Source organism: Lampris incognitus, chromosome 3, assembly GCF_029633865.1.
Source record: "Lampris incognitus isolate fLamInc1 chromosome 3, fLamInc1.hap2, whole genome shotgun sequence".
In the NCBI taxonomy this organism is placed as follows: domain Eukaryota; kingdom Metazoa; phylum Chordata; class Actinopteri; order Lampriformes; family Lampridae; genus Lampris; species Lampris incognitus.
Genome location: NC_079213.1, coordinates 36,375,572 through 36,393,168, shown reverse-complemented (window position 1 = coordinate 36,393,168; position 17,597 = coordinate 36,375,572). Strand labels below are relative to the sequence as shown.

General features: G+C 48.4%; 1 protein-coding gene across 1 annotated transcript in view; it reads left to right on the top strand.

The window, feature by feature from the left end:
• lrp6 (low density lipoprotein receptor-related protein 6) overlaps positions 1-17,597 on the top strand; it is a 115,782-nt gene that overhangs the window by 78,008 nt on the left and 20,177 nt on the right. Inside the window, exons 8-10 of the mRNA XM_056276283.1 lie at positions 3,066-3,282; positions 3,796-4,085; positions 6,434-6,660. Of these exons, the coding sequence (XP_056132258.1) occupies positions 3,066-3,282; positions 3,796-4,085; positions 6,434-6,660 (734 nt within the window). The remainder of the gene's footprint in view (positions 1-3,065; positions 3,283-3,795; positions 4,086-6,433; positions 6,661-17,597) is intronic.

The window sequence follows — 17,597 nt, the reverse complement described above, 5'->3', positions numbered from 1 at the left end:
AGTAGTTTCCTTAGCACGTTGAGATGTGCTGCAGATGTTACCCGGCCTGATAAATGGAGAACCTTTCTCCCTCCTACAGCCTCGGAGAAGTAAGATGTCAAAGTTGCTGGATGGGAATAAGAGGAAATGTGGCAGCCATATGTGCCGTTGTTTGTTTGCTCCGGCTGTTGCTTCTAATTAGCGGCATTGGGAGATGCTGCCAGGTCGCCAAGGCTCCGCATGCTCCCTCCCATCCACAGCGAGCGAGGCACAATGTGGAAACTCAATCAGCTTCTGCTGACGTCACGAGTCGTCTGACAAGAAGCCAGCCCGTTCCGATCCCCACCACCCCGCTCAGGGAGAGCTGCTGGCTGCTACAACCGAGGGAAGAAGCTGTGTCTTCTTCTGCTCATTTGACTAAGTTCTACACTCTTCAGCAGTGTTTCACTGTAAGAGCTGCATGCTGGAGTTTCTCAGCAGCCCCGGTGAGACTTTAGAAAGAAGGAACAGCCCACATGCCAGCTTTGTCATTTAGATTTGTAATTTTGGATATGGTTGTGACCATAACTTGGGGAACAACGGCAGCCTGTTAAGAGAGCTGCAGTCGTTGACAAAGCCCCCAGGTACTTTTACATGATGCAAAACCAGACTATAATTAAAGTATTGTCTCCTCTTATTTTTACAACCGTTTTCAAAAATTATGGACTTTTGACTGCTGAATTTGTTGCCCAGTAAAATATTCTGTGTCTTCTCCTTTCACTAAGTTGTCTTCTCCTTTCACAACTTGTCTTCTCCTTTCACAACTTGTCTTCTCCTTTCACTAACTTGTCTTCTCCTTTCACAACTTGTCTTCTCCTTTCACTAACTTGTCTTCTCCTTTCACTAACTTGTCTTCTCCTTTCACTAACTTGTCTTCTCCTTTCACTAACTTGTGTCTTCTCCTTTCACTTCACTTGTGCACAAACAGTTGAGAAGAGCCTGTAGTTTACACCAGCTTTTTAGTCGGTAGTTTTTTTTGTCAGCAGTTTCTGTAGTTTACACTGGGTTTTTTTTTATTGTTCTACTTTTTAAAAGAAATTTTTTAGTTTTTTTACTTTTCCCCCTTTTTCTCCCCAATTGTCAATTGTATTCGGCCAATTACCCCACTCTTCTGAGCCGACCTGGTCGCTGCTCCACCCCATCTGCCGATCCGGGGAGGGCTGCAGACTACCACATGCCTCCTCCCAAAAATGTGGAGTCACCAGACACTTCTTTTCACCTGACAGTGAGGAGTTTCACTAGGGGGACGTAGCGCGGGGGAGGATCACGCTTTTACCCCCAGTTCCCCCTCCCCCCCCAAACAGGCACCCAGACCGACCAGAAGAGGCGCTAGTGCAGCGACCAGGACACATACCTGCATCCGGTTTCCCACCCGCATACACGGCCAATTGTGTCTGTAGGGACGCCCGACCAAGCCGGAGGTAACAAGGGGATTCGAATCGGTGATCCCTGTGTTGGTAGGCAACAAAATAGACCGCCACGCCAACCAGCCCCCCCCCCCTTTCTTCTTTTTTTTTTGGTCTTTGTTGAATGACTTCTGGTCCATTTGTCCATCTCTCAAACCCGGAGTACACACTCTCGAGCTAGACTAATGGTCCACATGACCCCGTGTTCACACTAAGGTTAGACGAGGTCATTTGCTCACAATTTGAAACCGGCTCATGAAGGATTATTCATCAGACTCACTGGCAGAATTTTTTTAATGAGTATGTTTACATGGAAACCAATACTCTGATTACAGAGAGTAACCTGTTCTACAAAGTGAGTATTTATGTAGACTAATAACCTGGAAAACCACAGGCATTACTCCAACTTGGACAACTGTCATATACCTCAGTCTGGTTCTCTTTTTCAGGGTAAGGTAAAAAGTGGAATAAACTTAAAAGAATTAAGTCACCAAGATTTTTTTTTTTTTGCTCAATCTTTTTTCCCCCCCTGCCCGTTTTCTCCCAAATTGTACTTGGCCAATTACCCCACTCTTCCGAGCCGTCCCGATCACTGCTCCACCTCCTCTGCTGGTCCGGGGAGGGCTGCAGACTACCACATGCCTCCTCCCATACATGTGGAGTCACCAGCCGCTTCTTTTCACCTGACAGTGAGGAGTTTCACCAGGGAGACGTAGAGCGTGGGAGGATCACGCTATTCCTCCAGTTCCCATTCCCCCCAAACAGGCGCCCCGACCGACCAGAGGAGGCGCTAGTGCAGCGACCAGGACACATACCCACATCCGGCTTCCCACCCGCAGACACGGCCAATTGTGTCTATAGGGACGCCCCACCAAGCCGGAGGTAGCACGGGGATTCAAACCGGTGATCCTCATGTTGGTAGGCAAGTGAATAGATCACTACGCCGCCCGGGCGCCCCTTGCTCAATGTTTTGATTGAGTAGCACATTCACCCAGCTTCTTAAGCGTTCTCTCGGGTTGTGAAGGTGTGCATGTGAGTGGTCGCCAAACACTGTGAACGGCTTGTTTGAATAAAACAAACATCCCAGAATGCTGTGGTGTCAGAGACCTGACACAGGAAAGACTGTCAAGCAGTTAAGTCTTCATATCTTGAGGCAGACGGCATACCACCACACTGAACAACCAGCATTTACCGGTCTGTGATGCACTCATTAGTCTGCATGTAAACACGCTCATTGCGAGGGGCGAAGAGGTGGTAGGTGCAGTTCTGCCGTTGTGTTCCACCCCTCCTAATAATTTACACTTCCTGACTAGAAAGAAATGTCAGGAAGAGGAAGAAAGGAATTGGGGGGGGGGGGTGAGAAAGGTGAATAATTCACCGTATTATTTCAAAATATGGAATGACTTCTAGTGTAGGTGTTAAAATTCAAACTCAGTTATCATAGCAGCGTCATGGTCTGTTGGCTGCATCGCCTCTTAAAGCAGGGCAAGGGTGATGGGACTCCCAACATGCACTGCTGTCATGAAGTCGTGAGTGAGCGCTGGGGGCCTGTCACTAGAATGCATGCTGAGCGTGGAAACCAGCGCTCTCCACGTAACCCTGACCTCCTGCTCCACCTCTGACTCCGCCTCCATCTCTCAGGTGATCAACATGGACGGGACCGGGCGCAGGATCCTGGTGGAGGACAAGCTGCCTCACATCTTTGGCTTCACGCTGCTGGGAGACTACATCTACTGGACAGACTGGCAGCGGCGGAGCATCGAGCGTGTACACAAGCGCACCGCAGAGCGCGAGTTTATCATCGACCAGCTACCCGACCTGATGGGACTCAAGGCCACCTATGTACATGACACCTTCGGTAAGCCGAGCATCCCACAAATCACCCAAATGAGTCTGCCTTCTCCGTCCACTGACGCAACTTAGACCGTGTGAGACCGAGCATGTCTGGGTTAGATATGAAGACTGTGTTGGTGGTTACTGAAACTGATTAACGGTAACACATATTTAGATTGTTTTTTATAATGATGGCTCCTGAGGAGGAAAGGAAGAGTGCACTGCACGGTCCAGGAACCCTTGAAGTAGGAGGAGGTGAATTTCCATGCAGTCTTGTAGCCCTTTCTGTGCCCATACTATAGCTCCTGAATTTTAATGTAGGAGTGACTGTCTGGTGATAGACGTAACGACTGGTGCTTGCTGGGAAATGGGGATAATGGCACATAAATATTTCAGCACTTCAGCTCAACTCAATGGGGCTGCATCTAGTTGTACACCCCCATTCTTCTTCGTTGCTTCTGAAATGATTAAGAGAGGGAAATTTTTCCTCCTTCGCCTCTTCCCCTTTTGACTCCCCTCTGTTTTCTCCTCCTCCCAGGCACCAATCCCTGCATGGAGAACAATGGCGGCTGCAGCCACCTGTGCCTGTACAAACCCCAAGGGGTGCAGTGTGCCTGCCCCATCGGCTTGGAGCTCATCGCCGACATGAGCACCTGCATCGTCCCGGAGGCCTTCCTGCTCTTCTCCCGCCACACGGACATCCGCCGCATATCCCTGGAGACCAACAACAACAATGTGGCCATCCCGCTCACAGGCGTCAAGGAGGCCTCTGCACTGGACTTCGACGTTACAGACAACCGCATCTACTGGACCGACATAACACTCAAGGTAAAACAGAGGGGTAGTGGGGCGATCAGTTCACTGTGTGTGTGTGTGTGTGTGTGTGTGTGTGTGTGTGTGTGTGTGTGTGTGTGTGTGTGTGTGTGTGTGTGAGGGAAAGAGAGGAATACTGTGCTTGTTGGCGTGTGTGTGCAAACTCACTAGCTCCTCCTGGTTGGCTTACCGCCCACAGCATGGCTCAATAATGGGCTCCCGTGAGACGCCAGCTTGAAAATAATTGATGGCTGAATCCCCCACCCCCGCCCCCTATTTTGTTTTTCCCCTCATCTCCACCCTTTCCTTCGTGTGTTTTTTTTCCCCTTTTTTTTCCAGAGGCATAGATTGCAAGCCAGCTCTGTTGTTTTAGCTAAGGGTGATAATTATTTTGAAGGAGCCTCCTCATGTGGAGTGCAGTTGGACGTAGCGGACAGACTGGGTGAGGTGGTCTTTTGTTTCCCGCCTCACATTGATTTTTCTACTAATGAGAAACCCACAAACCTGTCTGCGAGAGCTGGGGATGTGCTCGAGTTTGTAATATTTCTGTAAAAATGAGTGAATAAGTGCAGTGCGGTGTTGTCTTGGGGTAACTGGAGAGGAGTTGTCTTGGGGCAACTGGAGAGGTGTAGTCTTGGGGTAACTGGAGAGGAGTAGACGGCGGTATCTGCTGTTGTCCTCTCTCTTAGCATTTATTAAAGCTTTCCGCTGAATTGTCAAGGAATTCTGGTTGTCCCAGGTCACCTTTTTGAGCTTCGAAGCCGCCATACAAACTGTCATCCAGTTGACGCTTCAGAAGGGGAGGTAGGGAGCAGAGGCACATCTTAACTCAGAAATCAGGAACACAAAATGCCGTTTCCCCCAGCTCACAGCAGTACAACACAAAGACAAAAACACATCCAAAAACTACAACAACACATATATCCAAACTAACACACATATCCAAACTAAACAAAGCATCACTGTCCAAGGGAACGAACACCAGCCAGGATGACTGTCGGAACTGCTGATCTGCATGGGCTAGCTAGCTTACCCCCCCCCCGCCCCCCACACACACACACACACACACACACACACACACACACACACACACACACACACACTTCTGCGTCCCTTCAGACTGCCCTCGGTGTTTCCTCCACGGTTGCAGCTCCAGGCAGGGCCGTGGTCCCTGGGCCCACAGGACGCAGCAGACCAAGCTCTCGCAGCCGGTCCAGCGCCAGCTCTCCCAGCCGTCAAATGAAGACAAAGCTTAGACGTGGACAAAGACTGCATGGATGGTACTGGGTGAGGCCACCGCAAATGTGAATTTGCACCGCCATCTTCCCACACTGGAAGCGAAACTGTCATATACGTTCCTTAAACTAGCTTTTTATTTATTCCTTTATCACTCATTGCTGTGTTGAGTAGTCCGTCCATGTTAGTCAGTTAAAGCATTCTGTGCTCTGCTATAGCAGACCACGTTTAGAGGGCTTGAGTCAGAACCAGTCACAGCCCATCTTGTCACTCTGAAGCAAGAAGTCTGGTCAGTTCTGCTGCTTTAGGTCAGTAATCTAATGAACCTCCCGGCGTGTTGTGAGGTTCAGCGTAATGCACAGCGAGGCTGGAGTCGGTACGCCTGGAGGCGGACACACGGCTGGAAAGCTGTTCTCAGTGTCTTCTGGAGTTGGTAGCAGAAGACAAGCCATCATGAATTAATTCGGGTGAGACACGGTTTTGATTACAAACCTAATTAAAAAACAAAAGCATTCAATTCCATGATTTTGGCGTTGATTAATGTGGCAACCTCTGAAGCATCTGGGTCAGTCGTACAAGAAATGATGTGACAGTTGAGGCCACTTAGTCATTTCTGGATGTGCTCAGAAGGTCCACATCAATATGCACATTACAAAAAATATTCATAACATTTTAGAGAGATCCACGCTCCCTAACAGAGTGGGCTTACTCCACAAATGCTCCACCGGCTCCCCATCAGTTGTTAAACAAGACCTTGCTCCTGACCTTCAAGGTGCTAAATATTCTTGCTCCGCCTTAAAACCCCCAATCATTTCTGCATAAATGAGCCGACCCCCCCCCCTCTTCTCACCCCCACTCCACCCCTTCCCCACCCCCTCAAATGGTCAGCTCAAATGGTGTGTAGTTTTCATAAAAACCTATCTGGCCTGAAAAGGGTTCTGTGTTTTGGCCGGAGCTTGTGTGGTGATAATGTTCTGTAGCTTCTTCATGGAGTTACTTCTGTTTTTTCCTTTTTACATGAGAACTATCTGGTTAAGTTGGAAAAACACAAGTGTGCTTGTTTAAAGACCCTTCTCTGAATGGACTTAACAATGACACAAATGTTCTGGTCCCCTCTGCTCCTACAGACCATCAGTCGGGCGTTCATGAATGGCAGTGCCCTGGAACATGTGGTGGAGTTTGGCCTGGACTACCCAGAGGGCATGGCTGTTGACTGGCTGGGCAAGAATCTGTACTGGGCTGACACCGGCACCAACCGCATCGAGGTGGCGAAGCTGGACGGTCAGCACAGACAGGTGTTGGTTTGGAAGGACCTGGACAGTCCCCGCGCCCTGGCCCTGGACCCAGCTGAGGGGTGAGCAGTTGTCCCATTTTCACTTTGAGTAATAAAGTCAGTCAAGCTTGGTGCTGCTGTGACAGTTGATGTCCTCTGCGATAAGTGAAGCGTCTGTTGATCAGCTGTCTTTTCTGTAGGCCTTCACCACATGCACTGGAAAAAAAATAAACTCACCGTCAAACATAATGAGGGTTTTACCAACTTAAAGGACATAGGTCATAGCTTAGTCAAAACAAGTTCATATATGAATTTACTGGGCATGCAGGAAATGAGTGTACAGTTCTACATTTATTTTTCAACCTGTAACCTTAAAAATAAGGGGTGTGCAGGCAGCGTAGCGGTCTGTTCCGTTGCCTACCAACAAGGGGATCTCGGTTCGAATCCCCGTGTTACCTCTGGCTTGGTCGGGCGTCCCTACAGACACAATTGGCTGTGTCTGTGGGTGGGAAGCCGGATGTGGGTATGTGTCCTGGCCCCTGCACTAGCGCCTCCTCTGGTTGGTTAGGGCACCTGTTCGGGGGGGAGGGAGAACTGGGGGAATAGTGTGATCCTCCCATGCACTACGCCCCCCTGGTGAAACTCCTCACTGTCAGGTGAAGAGAAGCGGCTGGTGACTCCACATCTATGGGAGGAGGCATGTGGTAGTCTGCAGCCCTCCCTGGATCAGCAGAGGGGTGGAGCAGCGACCGGGATGGCTCAGAAGAGTTGGGTAATTGGCCGCATACAGTTGGGGAGAAAAACTGTGAAAAAAATCTATATAAATAAATACACAAATAAACTTCAAAAGCAGGTTATGAATGAGAAGGCGGTACATATTCTGGTGTGAATCAGAGGTTGAATCAGCTCATCTGACAGATACGTTTCATCACTTAACTAAATGACATCTTCAGTTTAGGGCCCAGACACACCAAACCGACTAGCGGCGATGAAGGCCGACTGTTACGTCACCTGCCGCTTGGGCCAACAAATAGCACTTCAATACACTGCAAAGACTACAGCCGGCGGTCCTGATTCACTAGCTCAGCACTGATCCGCTGAACTGAACAGCCAATCAGAGTGATCTTGCTCACCGATGGGCTCCGCTGATTCAACAGGCTGAATCGGCCAAAAAGCTGCCGACGGGGCGGACAAGTGCCGATGGTGCAGGACACACCGCAAAAACTAGGGTCACAGACGCTCACCGACAGCCCGACATTGGCCGACCGTCGGCCTGGTGTGTCAGGGCCCTAAACTGATTGCAGTTACCCCACCCTTATAAACAATACAGTGACTGCAGGTATCCCCCACCCTTATAAACATTACAGAGACTGCAGGTGTCCCCACCCTTATAAACAATACAGTGACTTCAGGTGTCCCCACCCTTATAAAAAATACAGTGACTGCAGGTGTCCCCACCCTTATAAACAATACAGTGACTGCAGGAATCCCCACCCTTATAAACAATACAGCGACTTCAGGTGTCCCTACCCTTATAAACAATACAGTGACTGCAGGTACCCCACCCTTATAAACAGTACAGTGACTGCAGGTACCTCCACCCTTATAAACAATACAGTGACCGCAGGTATCCCCACCCTTATAAACAATACAGTGACTGCAGGTATCCCCACCCTTATAAACAATACAGTGACCGCAGGTATCCCCACCCTTATAAACAATACAGTGACTGCAGGTGTCCCCGCCCTTATAAACAATACAGTGACTTCAGGTGTCCCCACCCTTATAAACAATACAGGGACTGCAGGTATCCCCACCCTTATAAACAATACAGTGACTGCAGGTGTCCCCACCCTTATAAACAATACAGTGACTGCAGGTGCCCCCACCCGTATAAACAATACAGTGACTGCAGGTGTCCCCACCCTTATAAACAATACAGTGACTGCAGGTGCCTGCAACCTTATAAACAATGCAGTGACTGCAGGTGTCCCCACCCTTATAAACAATACAGTGACTGCAGGTATCCCCACCCTTATAAACAATACAGTGACTGCAGGTGTCCCCACCCTTATAAACAATACAGTGACTGCAGGTACCCCACCCTTATAAACAATACAGTGACTGCTGCTGTCTGCACCCTTATAAACAATACAGTGACTGCAGGTACCCCACTCTTATAAACAATATAGTGACTGCAGGTACCCCACCCTTATAAACAATACAGTGACTGCAGGTACCCCCACCCTTATAAACAATACAGTGACTGCAGGTGTCCCCACAGCATTGTAAGATGGTGACATATGTACTCTTAGCCCACCCACCCCTGGGCCTGAGACAGGGCCTAACGCGGAGTTAAAGAGGCCATCTTGGTTAAGACGGAACAACCATCCCTGAACCAAGGGGGGGGGGGGGACTGGGAGTACATATGTCACCATCTTAGGGCCCTGACACACCCGTCGGCCAATGTCAGGCTGTCGGTGAGCGTCTATGACCCTAGTTTTTGCCGTGTGTCCTGCACCGTCGGCACTTGTCGGACCCCTGTCGGCAGCTTTTCGGCTGATTCAGCATGTTGAATCGGCGGAGCGTGTCGGCGAGAGAGATCACTCTGATTGGCTGTTCAGCTCAGCGAATCAGTGTTAAGCTAGCGAACCAGGGCCGTCGGCTGTCGTCTTTGCGGTGTGTTCAAGTGCTACCTTTTGGGCCCAGACAGCAGGCGACGTGAGGCAACGCAACAGTCGGCCTTCATCGCCGCTAGTCGGTTCGGTGTGTCTGGGCCCTAACAATGCTGTAATTGCAGCTATTTCCCAGTCCTGTGTGAATAGTAGACACGGCCATCGTAACTCTAGGTGATGGTCACGCCCATGTCTGCATATGAAACTGGTTGTTGGTTTGGGTCGTTATGCCACTGTATTGTTTATAAGGGTGGGGTACCTGCAGTCACTGTATTGTTTATAAGGGTGTGGACACCTGCAGTCACTGTATTGTTTATAAGGGTGGGGTACCTGCAGTCACTATTGTTTATAAGGGTGGGGTACCTGCAGTCACTGTATTGTTTATAAGGGTGAGACACCTGCATTCAGCTGAGACTGGAGAGGTCACTTAGATGATGATGACACTTATCTGGTATGCAGATAAACTGATTGAACGTTTGATTTTCTTACCTGGATTTTTGAGCATGCGTCAAGATATTCTGGTGTGAATTGTATTTTCCAGCCCCTCTAAGTGAGTTGAAGGGGTTGTTGATCAATCAGCTGTTAAACTTTGTGAATATTGGAAGGAACTCGAATCTACATTCACACACAATCCATGGCATCTCAAACACGCTCAGCTGGTGACCTGTCTGGTCAGCATGCATCCCTTAGAAAATCTGGTCTGCTTTCAGCTCCCAGTAGTTTTCAGATCTGTGCTACATGGGGTCGGACATGACCATATGCTTCAGAACCACACACTTTTCACCATCAGTGTCGAACCTGCCACAGATGAAGTGCGTTTGTGCACTTGTAGTTTATGCCTGCCAGTACCTCACCTCTTGAGGCCAGTTGGATGTACTGCCAAATGACGTTGGAGGCTGTTTATGGTGGAGGAATGAACATTCAGTTCTCTGGTAACCACTGTGCAGGACTTGGTGTAGGGAGCATGCCAGCTTCACACACCCTCCACACTTGAGACATCCATCGCATTGTGCATCAAAACTGCACGTTTTCTAAGTGATAAAGCCCATAAAGTGATGTTGCATCACCCTCATCGCGCAAGGCTCAACTTCAATAATAATTGTCCGCTTACCTCAGCGTGCTGACATCACAGACCTGTTGGGTGGATGAAAAGAGCTGCACTCAAACTGGTTGAAAAACTGACTGAAAACAGTAATTTAGTGCACATGGGGAAGGTTTGTAACCCAAGCTTTTTAATACGGGAGGGGAAAGTTGGTAATATTAGTTGTACATTTCTGTTAGTTATGTCTGCTCTGTTAATCTACTGACCAGCCGGTCTGTTGCTCTTTACACTGACTGCTGAGTAAAGGCTTTGCTCACATGATGGCCTCGTCTATACACAGTTTCTATTTAGTAGATGGTATCCAGCTATAAACAATGGCTCCTGGAGCTCTAACTCTCGTGTTGTCCACACATTGTGTACACGGCCCTCGTCTTAAGGCGCATTTATGACCCGCCTTCATTAAACCTCTAAATTAAAGCAAGTTGATGTCATTTTAAACCCAAATCTATTTTGCACGAAGAAACAAGCTGTCATTCATCACAAACCCGGTGACTATCTGGGTTTTCCCTCTTCACATTGCAAAAAGACTGCAGTTTACCAGTGGACACCACTCGTTTTTATTACAACACACCTGTCATACTTGTTTTCTGTACTAAAGTAGAGGTTTATATTATTATTTATTATTATTATTATTTTTGTTGTTATTTATTATTATTTTGTTGTTAGTTTACTATTTTTATTTATTATTTTATTACTATATTGTTATTTTTATAATTATTATTTTATTATTATTGTTGTTATTATTATTGCTTAAAATACTGCATAGGTGTAAAAATTAACATTTTAGCAAGAGATAGCACTTGTATAGCCCGAGAAAGTAGCAGAAATATGCAGAAAGCAATTTTTGTCATAGGGTCAAGCACAATCATAGTACCCTAGTGGTGTTCAGCTTTCATGGAAATGTGAACAAAAACAACGTTTCACTGTTTCTATTGTCGGGGTCCCTCTAGGAAAAGTCGTCACATTTCAGGTTGGAAACCGATCATTTAGGGTCTCTTGTCTGCTGTTAAACATTGTTGTGGGTCACTTTGACCCAGACGACAACAGCAGGGCTGCAAGGCTAGCAAGTGATGATGCTAGGACCAAGAGTTAGGTCTCTTCTTTGAGGATGAAGCATAACTCATTTTGGCAGGCCATTTTAAATTACAAGATGATTAATGATTAATGCTTATTCCCACTGGTTTTTAAAAGAAAAAAGTTGCAAAATATAATTAGTCGTTAGTCGTTAGTAGTATCTGTTGAACGCCAGACAAGGAAGTCGAGGGAGTGGCTTGGTGTGGAAGCCTGCTCATTGTGTTTCATGAAGACACACCTTGTGGGCTTATGTTTCCAGCACACCTGAGTGACATAGAAGACCCGCTGTACAAAGAGTTGTGTCCAAACTTTGGGTTAGAAAAATGACATTGTGGTGATGGCAAAATACAAGTACACCGTTGAATTTTACAGAGAAACTTAATGTCTACCAGGAAAGCTATTAAAATAAACATGTTTACCCGTTTTGAGGATGAGAAGAGGTTGTGTGTGTAAACAATAATCACAAACAGGTATTGAGTTAATGTGTCTGCTGCTGACGTCACTATAGTGTGACAGCCCAGAGGTAAGTGACAACATTATTGTACTGGTCTTGGAGGATCTGAGCAATAACCCAACTATCCAGTCAGCTAAACTCTTCGGCAATCAATCATTTCAGGAGGCGGCATGAAGTTTGTGATGTTTACTTGACAAAAGGTGAAACTGAAATATACAAACACAATATAACACCGCAGTTACAAAACTGAAGGTACTACAAAGTAAGTACACAAAATGAACACATAAGACATATCAAAAGTACAAATAGGAGTGCCTCAGTGCACGAAATAAGAGCTGTAGACTAGCCAATATACAGATAGGTATAACGTAGCATACAACTAGCAAAAGGTAACATGCTAACACATAGCAAACTAGCACAAACCAACACGGCATAACATACTACAGATAAAACAAAAAATGAATGGGATAGACTTTGTAATGCTGTAGTAAATATAGGCCACATAAACTGAAATACTTACAAACATTGCGTGTATCAAGACTTAAGAATCAAGGATGGCGGATAACTTTTTGCAGCACACACAATGCGCTGGTAAAACTGTATAACACTTCCTGATTACAATTTGCTGGTCATGAAGGAAGTACTTCAAAATAAAAGGCCTTCGACAGAATAAGGGTCTCAACTTAAACAATGACTAACAGAATCCAGAACACTCCCCGCCTGGGGTCTTTTAAAGAGCCCAAATAAACCCCAAACTACTTATCAGTCTTCTGTAGAAAGCAATAGGACCACTTCGGAGACTGGGTGGGAGAATACTTTCTGGGTGTCTTCTTTGACGACTCTGATGTATACTTTCCTCACCATCCTGCTCTGACTTGGAAGCGTTTTCACAACCATAGCCATAGGCCACTGGTTTCTTTTGGCCTGACTGTCCTTCAGTAGGACAATGTCTCCTACTTGGAGGATTGGCCTCTTGTCCTGCCACTTGCGATGGCTTTGAAGTGTGTGGAGATACTCCTTTCGCCACCTTCTGCAAAAGATGTCTGCTAGACTCTGAACCTGTTTCCAATTCTTCCTTGAAAAGATCTCCTGACCCGAAGTCACCAGGAGGGGGAGGGGAAAGGCATGTCTTCTGGGTCAAGCGCATAGCTGGAGTAAGTATGAGCGGAGACTCTGGGTCTGAGGACACTGGGAAGAGGGGTCTAGCATTCATGACTGCAGTAACCTCAGCCATGAAGGTAGTCAGCACTTCGTGTGTGAGACACGATGATCCACCTTGGAAGGAGCATACAGTTGAGGATGCGACGGGCGATTCCAATCATGCCCTCCCATGTGCCCCCCATGTGAGAAGAGTGGAGTGGATTGAATACCCAGGTACAGTTGTGCTCCTGGAGATACTTCTCCACAGTCTCTAGCTGGAGCTTGGTTTATCCATCTTTAGTTCTCTGCAGGCGCCGATGAAGTTAGTGCCTTGGTCTGAGCATATTTGTTTCGCTGGGCCTCTGATGGCAAAGAACATTCTCATGTCATTAACAAAACTGCTGGCACTCAAAGTCTCTATTACTTCGATGTGCACGGCTCTTGTGCACATGCATGAGAACACAACAGCCTATCTTTTGCTGTTGGCGTGTCCTCCCCTGGTACGACGTGAGGTAACGTCCCATGGTCCGAAGACATCCACACTGACATAGGTGAACGGAGGGGCTACTTGGAGACGCTCGGCAGGCAGATCTGCCATTTGTTGGTGTTCTGTCTTCCCGTGAAGCTTCTTGCAGGTGACACACTTGAAGAGAAGGCTGCTGATGCATCTTTTAGCTCCGACCAATCACAGCCCAGCTGCTCTGACGACACCCTCTGTAAAGTGCCTCCCTTGGTGTTTTACGGCCTCGTGGTGATGTCGCACGAGCAGGGTCGCGGGGTGATGACGGCCTGGGATGATGATGGGGCTCGTTTCTTCAGTTGCTAGCTTGGACTGAGCTGCACGACCTCCAACTCTGGGGAGCCCATGATTGTCGATGATAGGGTTTAGCTTCAGCAGACTACTCCGAGAGGGAAGACTTTGTTTGGAGGCTATGTTCTTCAGTTCTTCAGCGTAGAGCTCATGTTGGATGCTCTTCATCACAAGGACCTTGGCTCTATCCAGCTCCTCCTTTGAGGGGCCTTTTGACAGATATGCCATCCACAGCAGCTGCCGTCTTGGGCAGGTAGGGCGAAGGAGCGAGCAATATGGATCAAGCATGCGACTGTGGGGATGAGAGTGGTCCATTTTGAGAAACGCTTGAAGCGGTTTGGGCTCAACAGTTCTTGAGAGACTAAGGTGAGGTTCACAGCAACCTCAGGGCGCACATCGGAGTCAGAGGCAGGGTTGACGAGGTTGAACATCTCTTGGGGTTCGAAAGAGTGGGGAGATTGATTCCGAAGATAGGCTGGTCCAGAGAGCCATGTCGTGCTGCTCAGGAGAGTTGCTGGGATAGACCTAGACCCATAGTCAGCTGGGTTGTCGTCAGTCGGAACATGCCTCCATTGGTCTGGAGATGTGGACTGCCAGATCCTTTGAACTCTGTTGTTTATGTAGACATAGAACCGCCTTTCTTGATTATGAATGTACCCCAAGACTACCTTGCTGTCTGAGTAGTATGTGGTGCGGTGGAACTCCAGGTCCTTCTCTTCGACGATCAACTCTGCGATCTCGACCGCAAATACTGCCGCGCACAATTCCAGTCTAGGAATTGAGAGGTTTGGTTGGGGTGCCAGCTTGGCTTTTCTAAAGATGAAGCCAACCTCGGTCTGTCCCTCTTCAATGGTAGCTTTCAGGTAAGCTACTGCTGCAATGGCCTTCATAGAGGCATCTGCAAAGACACAAAGCTCCTTGAGTACAGTGCCAGAGGGTGAGAAAGATGTATGAGTGCGGGGTATGTGGAGCTCCTGTAGGTCCTTTAGCGAGTCTCTCCACTTTGTCCACTCTCCTTCCATGCTTTTGGGGAGGGGTGAGTCCCAGTCCTCGGCGTGCTTGGAGAGGTCCCTCAGGAGCAGCCTCCCTTGTATTGTGACAAGGGCTAAGAGACCAAGGGGGTCGTATAGGCTGTTTACTGTAGACAGCACCCCTCTACGGGTAAAGGGCTTCTTCTCATCCATGGCTTGGAAATGAACGTGTCTGAGGCAATGTTGCAAGATATTCCGAGGCTGCGTTGAAGGGGAAGGTCATCAGTAACAAGGTTGAGGTCCTTGATATCCTTAGCACGATCTTCCAGAGGGAATGCCTCTATCACAGCAGGTCTGTTGGAGGCTATTTTATGCAGCCTGAGGTTTGACTCTGCAAGCATTCTTTGGGCACGTCCGAGGACACTGATGGCTTCTGCTTCGGTAGGGAAAGACTTCAGTGCATCGTCTACATAGAACTCTCATTCGATTAACCTTCTCACGTCGCTACCCAAGTTCTCTTCTTCCTCCTTGGCTGCTCTCCTCAGACTGTATATGGTGACTGCAGGAGATGGGCTGTTGCCGAAGACATGGACATGCATCCTGTAGTCCACAATGTTGCTGTTGGGGGTCATTATTGCGGAACCACAGGAAGCGAAGGAAGTCCCTGTGGTCTTCATGTACTATGAAACAGTGGAACATGTGCTGAATGTCAGCAGTGACGGCGACAGGTTCCTTCTGAAATCTCATGAGCACCCCCAAAAGGCTATTGTTGAGATCGGGGCCCCTGAAGAGCACATAGTTGAGAGAGACGCCCTCATAAGGTACGCTGGAGTCGAAAACCACACGGATTTGGCCTGGCTTCTTTGGGTGGTAGACTCCAAATGATGGGAGATACCAACACTCCCTGCCCTCCTGTAGGGGTGGAGCGATCTCTGCATGTTTGTTGATAAGCATCTTCTCGATGAACTCTATGTAGTGGGCTTTTGTCTGTGGCCGCTTGTCTAGAGTGAGGCAGAGAGAATTGAGACGGCTTCGGGCATACTCCCTGTTGTTGGGCAGTCGTTTCCGTGGTGACTGGAAGGGTAGGGGTGCGACCCAGCTTTTAGACTCATCTTGGCGATACTCATTGTCCATGATCTGCAGGAATCTCAGGTCATCTATCGAAGGAGCAAGCTTATGGTCGCTGGCTGTGTGAAGGAAGACCGACTGACCCAGGTTCTCTCCGTCGAGCGTCTTCCGTGTGCTGTCTAGGGCAGCTGACACCGGGTAACTGTGGGCAAATGTCTCTTTCACCCGGACCTGGCTGCTGCATGGGCTGAGAAAGCTGGGGTGTCCACTTTCCAGAATGGAGGTCTTGAAAGTTCTGACGTGAGGTGGCTTGTGTGCTCCTCCAAGGCACACATCACCAACAACGACCCATCCAAGATCCAGTCTTTGGGCGAATGGGGCGTCATGAGGACCGTTTATCTGGCTCCTGACTTTGTGTGCTCTCATAATGTCTCTACCAAGCAACAGGAGTATGCCTGCATCCGGGTCCAGGGGTGGGATCTCGTCTGCAATCCGTTTCAGGTGCCTGTGGTGGCGAGCAGCATTGGGAGTTGGGATCTCCGACCGGTTGTTTGGGACCTGATCACATTCGAGTAGTGTGGGGAGAGGGAAACTGACCTCGTCTGCTGACTCCACAATGTAGCCCCAGGCCTTTCTGCTGGCTGTCTCCTTGAGTCCTGCACATGTCTTGAGTGTGTACGGTGATGGACTACTCGTTACCTTGAAGATGCTGAAGAACTCTGGTGTTGCCAAGGAACGGTTACTCTGCTCATCCAGGATGGCATACATCCTTCTGGACTCCCCCCGACATCCTTCAGGATAAACATTGACTAGGCAGATCTTCGAACATGCCCTAACACTCAGTCCTTCTCCACATACTTCAGTGCAGTTGGAGGTGACTTCCTGGTTGTCTGCTTGTTCTCCCTCCCCGCCATTCTCTGAAGCGGGAGGAGATGACTTAGACTTCCAGGGAGCCAGACCCGGGTGGAGTACTGAGGTGTGATGGTCGCTGCCACATTTGTTGCAGTCCACTTCTATGTTGCAGTCTCTAGCAAGGTTGGTTGCAGAGGAGCAGCACCTGAAGCATAGGTGATGGTCTTTGAGGAACTGTTTTCGCTCTTCTATAGTCTTCTCCCTTAAGCCTCTACATTTCCGCAGTGGGTGGGGTTTATCGTGGATGTGGCAGTGTTTTCCAGGGTCAGTATCTTTCTTTTGATCTTCAGTTTTCTCTGTAGGAGACACTTGCGTCTCGTGTACTGATATAGCTGTCTTCCCTTGTCTGTCTGACCTCTCATTCCTTTCAGGTGCCGCGTGGTATGGTGGGAGGTTGAAGTTGGGCTCTGTTTTTACTCTTGCTTCCCTGCGGATAAAGTCAGCAAACACAGTGAATGGAGGGAAGGCCACATTGTTTTGTTGCTTGTACGTGGATCCACATGATGCCCATTTATCCTGAAGATGGTATGGAAGTTTGTTGACGATGGGAGCCACTCCTCTGGAGGTGTCCAGGTAAGACAGGCCGGGTAAGTAGCCATCCCTCTTTGTGGCTTCCACTTCTAGGAGCAGGTCACCCAGGTCACGGAGCTTGTACGGGTCTTTGTGCCTCACCTTCGGAAAGTCTTCAAGTTTATTGAAGAGAGCCCTTTCACTTGCCTCAGGTGAGCCGTAGTATTCTGCCAGTCTCTGCCTGATGTTGACTGCTTTGAGTCTCTGTGCCTGTTCTGAAGACTTCTTGCCAAGCCAGTTG